Here is a 7856-nt window from a genome sequence, read left to right on the forward strand (position 1 = left end):
GCCTCACATCTCCCCGGACACCTTGCACCACCTGGCTGGGCCAGCCCTGCCCAACTCCCTCCATTCCTCCCACCTTATGGGGGACTCAATCCCCCCCCTGCCTGACTGTCCTTTTCTCACTCCCCTCAGCCCCTGGCAGGCTGGAACTCTGCCAGCCTGCTGAGAGCTCTTCGCAAAAGTGGAAAATCCATGTATTTCTCTGTTACAATGAAAAATCCAGGGTTTTTTCAGTCAATCCATGGGTTTTTTTCATTTTTCCATGGGAAATGGAAAATCCGGATCCCTGGTAATATGGACATGAAGAATGAGCAAAAGCCGTGAGGTCCTCACGTGACATTGTGTAGCTGAATGTCTGTTGTTGATATGAATGCTAAAGCAATCATGACTTGTTCTGCTGGATTTTTTTTTAAGTACTAGCGTGCTGTGCCATCCCACGTGGATTCCGTTTGAACACTGAACTTAAGTGGATACTAGATAAAAATCTAGCAACCTACAAATTTGACACATACCATTTGTTTGGTACTGAGTGCGTGTCATATCTTTATGGTTTTGTGCCAATTGTCAGAATCACAGTGCTTCTCTATCAGGACTTTTACAGGTGTTTAGCTCTTCTACTAAAATGTAATTTTCAAACTGATGTTGAAAAGAGGTTGATAAGAGATGAAGAGAACAAATGGAAATACTGTAACCGTGGCTTTTACATTTTATTCCAGATTTGTCACCATATCTCTTCAAAATGATCAATGAAGGAACGTTCATTCATACAGCCATTTATTTTCTAAATCCACATATTAATAGCTCTATAACACCACTGCATGTCATATAATATTGCCACCTGATTGCAAAATTTTAAACTTACTGGACTGAAACTCTGGCCTGATGGTTAGCAGTTCCTACAGAAATATTTGTTGACACACAGCCTGAAGCATGTATTTTTTTAAATAGAAATTAAGGGATATAAAGTTCAATGTGCTGTAATTTCATGAAAAATTAAATGTAATGAGATTACTGTTTCTGGATAGTTTTGAAATGAGGTGTTACAAAACTGCAAAATGCTTTTAAACAACTACTGTGTATAATTAAAAAAAAATTAAATTGATATTTTTATTATTTGATAAGATTTCCAAAACACTCTCATTATGTAATGGCTTGTAATTTTTTTAAAGGTGTCTTCACTGATTTTATTTGATCTGGTTTGTATCCACCTTAAGGAATCGTAACTGTGTCAGTAATTTATTCCATTTGAAATGACTGCAGCATAGTGAGATCAACTAACTGTTAGCTGAAAAAAATCTTTGTTTTCTATTAATTCCCTGCTGTACTCTTAAATATGTTATGGTATAACGAGACAGACTTTTGTGAGGACTATATGCTAAAAATATTACTGACTTGAAATTCTGACATATTCCTTCATAAATAACCCTCTGTTTTCCTTATTTTGTTTAAATGACAAGTGTATGAAGGTCTGTCATAATTATGCATGTCATTCTGAGATTTAAATGCATTACATTTTATATACTTGACTTGAAAAATGAACATTATTCTGGAGGAGGTGGGACAAACCTGGCAGTTTATGGTGCATTGCAAATAGAATTTGATTTATGCATGCCTCTCTTCATTCCAAATGATTATTGATTACATAAATAAGTAGGTAATTCTTCTCTTTCAGAACTTTGCAGAAAACACTATGAATGAGCTCCTTGGCTGGTATGGTTATGATAAGGTTGAATTGAAAGATGGAGAAGATATCGAATTCAGGAACTACTCTGCAGATGGGGAGAGTCGGCAGCACATTTCTGTTCTCAAAGGTAATGACATTTAATGTTCCTTTGTTCATGCAAAGAAGGATTAACTATCTCAACCTGCCAGAATTGGCTTGTACTAGGATTCATGTTTTGTTGCTTACTCTGGGGCTGATTTAAATATACATCTCTGACAGTGCCTTTCAGTAAGCAGAAACCAATCAAATACAAGAATGCAGGATTTAGCAAAACAACAGCTAATAGGCACTTACTAACATATCTCCAACTGTAACATTTTTTGAGCCAGTTGAAACTCATGCACCCAAGATTCCAAGTAGCTGCCAAAAAACGGGGAAAAAAGAGTGAGGAGGGAGAGAAAGAGAGAATGTTTTTTTTAGCAGACAGGGCCTAATGAACCTTTCTGCTGACAAAACTGGTGGGCTGGGGTTTTTGATAAGGTCAGATACAGAACTAGAACATTCAGAATGTATGTAAGAAACATGAATAGTATGATAAATGTGTACTTACTAATGTTTTTAATATATTATTTTCTGCAAGTGCTTTAGAAAGGTTTAGTGTGGGGGAGGGGGGCTTGTTTGGGGGCAGTATTTCTGGACCTTCATGTACTGTGTATGAAACTGTTCAAAATCTAAACAATGGGATTCAGTTTTTTTGTTCAGCAGTTCAGTTGCTACCTTTTGACTCTTCAGCCACACCAGATGGATAGGGAATTGCAATCAGAGTGAAAAGAAGAACATTCCTTCAGAGTAAAAGAGTAGAAAATTGCTGGATCTTGACTTATCCAACAAGAGTTTCTCAAAGCTGAGGTAAAAGAGAGGAAATTACAGAAGCTTTACACTGTTGAACTGCCACCTTTTGCTGCATATATGATCAGCAGTGTCCGGGGTTTGGAGGCATGCAGCACTATATTCAGTGGGTGTTGATATGAGTACTGGCACCAAAGAGCCGAATAGCGGAGAACAGGGTGCTAGATAAAAGGTGGAAAACGTAGAGGTAAGAAAAAAACAAACAAACTATTAATGCAGAAATTCAGCTTTGGCCATCATTACCTATATAATATTATTGGCAGCATAATCAGTATTTGCATTCCACTTAAAATATGCCATCTTTAAAGTAACTTGTTTCTATACTCCAGAGCAGGGCTGTCCAACTTCCAGGCAACTGGGGGCTACAGACTCAGTAGTTGCATGCCATAGGGACTCCATGGTACAGGGGCCACAGATCTGGGGTCTGCATGCTGTGTAGCACCCCTTCCTGTTCCCCACTGCTTGGGCTGCCCAGTGCCCCACCACTACACATACAACAGGCAGGCAGCCTGGATCCCCACTCTTCTAGCCATGCATGCTACACTGGCATTCCCCACCACTGCACAAGGCAGCTTGGCTCCCACTTCCAGCATGCACAGCAGAACCTCCCCTCTACCCCTGCAAGCCAGCTGAGCACACAACCCCTCTCTGTGCAGGATGCTGGGCTCCCTTCTTTGCTGCATACCCTAGCTTCATCATTCCAGTATTCTCCTGGCCATCAGGGCAGGAGCCCAGAGGCTGCATGCTAACACTTCAGGGGCTGCATGTGACCCACATCACCAATTGGACAGTTTAGCTCCAGAGCTTTTTATTTCCTTGTATTTTCATAAAATAGACCTACCATGGGATGCTTTATGGCTACAATCTAGGTGGAATAAAATTTGTGACATACTTTTAGAATAAGCCTGTGAAATATTTCACTCATTTTTAAAACAAGATAAGATCATCTGTATCCTTATAAACACATGATAGAAGTCATATGTTTTATGCTACAAACAAAGATGCCAAATACCTGTGCCAGGTAGATGTCTTTGGCTTACAGAATCTTTAGGCGGAAAAAAGTACTTTCCTATCTTTGTGATACATTATAATTATATTATTTTAATCCTATCCCTTAATTAGGGGGAGCATACCAAATAAATGCCTATAAATAAGAATCCTGTGGTGGTCTAATGAATGGAAGCCACAACAGACAATATTTAATACATATTTTGCTAAAATTTTCATAATTTTTTGCTCTTTTTTTCTTCCTTCTCCATTATTACTAGCTGCCAAATTATTGGAGTGGAATCGGAGATTCTTTTATTTATCCATCTATTTCTTTTGCATGATTCATCCAGTGACATCACATCAACAGTATGAGACATCAAAATTAATTGTCATAAAAATACCGTAACTGGTATCAAAGACAGGAGTGTGAGATCACTGAATAAATCAGACATACTGAGAATATGCATAAGAAAGTAAGCCTACTTAAAAAAGTATAGTGCAGTTTAATGCTGTTTTTGATAAAATATGAACATTTTAAAAGTTTGTTGGAATGTAGCAGAGGCAGAATATTCTCATTTTATCTTCCATTCTTCTTGTTTTAGAAAAAGTAATTTTATGATCAGACTGGGAAAAATGTATAGGGGCATCTAAGAAACACCTTTGCCATACTTTATGGTTTGTTCTTTTTCTTTTACAGAAAATTCTTTGCCAAAACCAAAATTACCTGAGGACAGTGTTATTTCACCGTACAATATAAACACAAGCTATCCAGGGCTTGCCACAGGAAATGGACTTTCAGACTCACCAGCAGGGTCAAAGGATCATGGGAGTGTACCCATTATCTTACCATTAATTCCACCACCTTTCATAAAGCCACCAGCAGGTAAATCATAACAAACATTTCAAAAGACAAGTATAATAGACAGCTATTATGACCTTACTAGATTATGTAAAAAGGTTCAATTTAAAAATATGTAAGAGGATGTCACAGTAATCCTATTTGGGTGTTGAGGTAGGAAGAAGAAAAGTAATGTTTTGAAAATATTCTTGTAAAGCTCTTTTCAGTGTTTGACAACAGGCAAAGTACTGTACATAGGTCTACTGCTTGCAGCATTCTGGATGCTGAATTATATTGCCTCAGCCATTCAACATCTGTTTTAAAAAAATGATTTTCTTTTATGAATGAAGTCCTTAAGTATATTAATGGAAGATTATTAGATTAAAAACAGGGTCCACAAAGCAAACAACTAAACAAATGAAACAGCCAAATCAATATCACATGTCTTTATATCAGCTTAACAAGCTCATTCTGGGAAAACTGTCTTTTGGTTCTTATTGAAATCACTGACCATTGTCCCTTGAGGTTTTATATGATCTAAACACTACCCTAGGAGACAGTGCTGAAATGTTTTACATTTTCATGAAATTTTTATCAGGAATAATTTTTCCAACATGGCATTTTAGAGATAGCTTGTGAAATGATTTATTCCACATCGCATGCTGTTTACCATAATTTGCTAAAGTAACTGTTATGGCTACACTAGGGTGTTTAATTGCTATGTTATTATTTACTGTTGTACAAACTGCAGTAATTGGTGAATTTATGTAGCAACAGGCACAATCCTGCTGCTGCTGCTGCTAAAGTCACTGGGAGTGTTCCAGACTTAATTAGGGGCAGAACTGGACCTCATACAAACTATAACATTCGTTAAAGAATGTCACCCTAATTCTGTTAGAGAGTTTAAGAACAGGGTGATGTATTTCACTGTTGAAGCCTGTGCTGAGGTTGAAAGATCCCTGCACCCACATGTAGCCTTACTTACTTCAGAGAGCAGAGTGAGCAGGATCAGACCCATTTGTGGAATGGCCTTTTCCACTCTGCTTTACATTTATGAGTTAAATTTAAGCTTCATATTGGTCCAGTATGTAGTTTGTTGTTAACATTTAGTATGACAGAAAGCTTACATTTGGCCTCCTGAATAATTTGCATGATAGTATCTTCTAGTATTAGATAAGTGTTTTAATGCACCATAATTTTTTTCAAATGTTGCCAAATTCGGTTTATTTTCTCCAAATATTTTTCCTATATTTGGTACCATATTTACTAATTTCCATAGCTATTTGAGTCTCTCCCCTCTCCTCCCCCCTCCCCCCCCAGTTTTTGCATAGCTAAAGATTTCAAACCATAGGAGTGGGATTCTCAGCTGGTGTTAATCTAGCCCTGGAGCTTTAATCAAGGGCTTGTATTTTCCCAAGATGCTTTCTTCTTCAATCTGAGTCACAAATGAAATCATAATGCTGAATTTGTGGCGTACAAACACAGGACTACAACATGAACTGTACAGGCAGCAACGTTTGCTGAGTATAAATAATACCAATAAAGAGAAGATAGACAATGAAGTAGAAAAACAAGTTATTCCAACAGTGGCAAAGGGCTCACAGGGAACACTGGCCAAGTACATTTCTTTCTCCTTTCCTCCTTCCATCTCTTGTGTGAATTACAGCAATAGAATCTGCCAAAATCTATAAAGAAGGCCTGAAAGTATAAGTATTTTCCTAAATTTTTGTTTTATTTTATTAACATGGAAATAATATTATTATTAATATTAATTGTATTACTATAGCACTTATGAGCCTTAGTCACTGAGAAGGACTAGTATGTACTGTGCAGACACAAAACAAAAAGATAATCTTCATTCTAAAGAGCTTCCAGTTAAGTATAAGAGACTTCCGATGGATAAAGACAAACAGGAAAGTACAAAGAAACAATGAGACAGTGGTCACCATGATAGGCAGTGGCTCTGGCATCCCCATATCCTACCATCTGTCAGATATTTTGGAGGTGTTTCAGCAAAGGAAAAATGTAAAGAGGGAATGCTTAGAGATAATTGGTAGTATTGCAGATTAGAGGTGCGTCAGTCTGATGTGGGATTGGCACTGATATAAAGAAAATTGAGTATATTGGAAATCGGCCTGATGTGGCTGATAATGTAGCTGATAAATGCCTGTGTGTGTGCACAGCCACAGTGCAGCATGCAGGCACCCAGGAGCACAGCCCGGCAGTTTGGAGAGCTGTGTGCGGCTGGGAAGTCTGTTGTGGTGGGTTGGGGGGGGGGGGGGGGGGGGGGGGGGGCCAGCAGCTCTGAGCCTCTCTGCACGGAAGGGGCATGAGGGGGCAGATAAATGCCCCCACAGTGATGGAGGGAGTGTGGGTAATTTTCACAGTAGCTGAGAAAAGAGGATGGAAGGATAATTTGGGGGAAATAAATTGGAAGTTCAGTTTTAGGCGTGTTGAGTTTGAGCTGAAGACTAGACATGCAAAAGGAAATCTCAGAGAAAACAGGTGTAAGTTCTAGCTTGGACAGAGGAGTAGAGGAGTGTGGAGTAGAGAAATATATCAGTGGGTTCTCAATAAACAAATGGCAGTCTTTTGGTAGATGAGATTACCTAGCTATCAGGCATGTAGAGGGAGAAGAGAAGGGGACCAAGACAAGGCGCTCTGGAACCCCACAGAAAGTTGGAGAGGGATGAATCAAAGCCTCTGAAGTATATGAAGAAGCAACTGGAGAGATAGAAGGAGAACCGGGAGAGGACAGACTTACAGAAGCTAAGGAAAGATAACATTTCAAAATGATGACTATGGTTGATAGTGCCAAGAAGGATGAAGGTGGATTCTAGACTTCATCGGGAAGTAGTCATTAGAGAGTTTGACAAGGCAGATTAGTTGGTTCTTCTGGAGAATTTTTGGAGTATCTGAGGAATGCACTGTGAACACTTACACTTCAAGGGAATAGGGTGGAGTAGTGAAAATTTAACAAATATACCCTTCCTCCCAAGTGCTCATGCCTACTGTACAATTCCTCCTGAGGTAACCCAAGAAAGCATATGGGTCTTATGCTGTTCACTGAAGGTCCACAGACTGGCTGTTGTAGCTCAGTGGGGGAGATCAATTCTAGTGATGAGGAAGCGTACCTTGTGTGTATGTGTCCACCACTGCTCTGGTAGGAAAGAGAGACTCATCCAGCACCCAAATCATGTAGTGTTTTGTAGATCAACATCAATCTGGAAGCAAATAGCAAGTGAGTTTAGTTTTCATAGAATTAGTATACTATGGTATTTTTGACAAATGCCACACCCAGTAGGCAGGCAGCTGCTTTTTTTTGCCAGCTGCAGCTTCTAACAGTCTTCAGGGTTAGCCTCGAGCACAGCACATTGCAACAGCATAACACAAGCAATCAGATTAGTTCTACCTAGCATAAGAAAAATCTGGTGTTCCATGAAGCAAAGCAAAAGGGAA

The 7856-nt window shown here is 39.0% G+C and overlaps 1 protein-coding gene across 3 annotated transcripts in view; it reads left to right on the forward strand.

Moving 5' to 3' along the window:
* Nucleotides 1-7856, forward strand: part of SOBP (sine oculis binding protein homolog) — a 159980-nt gene that overhangs the window by 11539 nt on the left and 140585 nt on the right. For all 3 annotated transcript variants that reach the window (XM_014518104.2, XM_006019825.3, XM_006019826.3), the window contains exons 2-3: nt 1670-1808; nt 4257-4442. In XM_014518104.2, coding sequence (XP_014373590.1) covers nt 1670-1808; nt 4257-4442 — 325 coding nt within the window. The remainder of the gene's footprint in view (nt 1-1669; nt 1809-4256; nt 4443-7856) is intronic.

This window comes from Alligator sinensis, unplaced genomic scaffold (assembly GCF_000455745.1).
Source record: "Alligator sinensis unplaced genomic scaffold, ASM45574v1 scaffold313_1, whole genome shotgun sequence".
Classification (NCBI taxonomy): domain Eukaryota; kingdom Metazoa; phylum Chordata; order Crocodylia; family Alligatoridae; genus Alligator; species Alligator sinensis.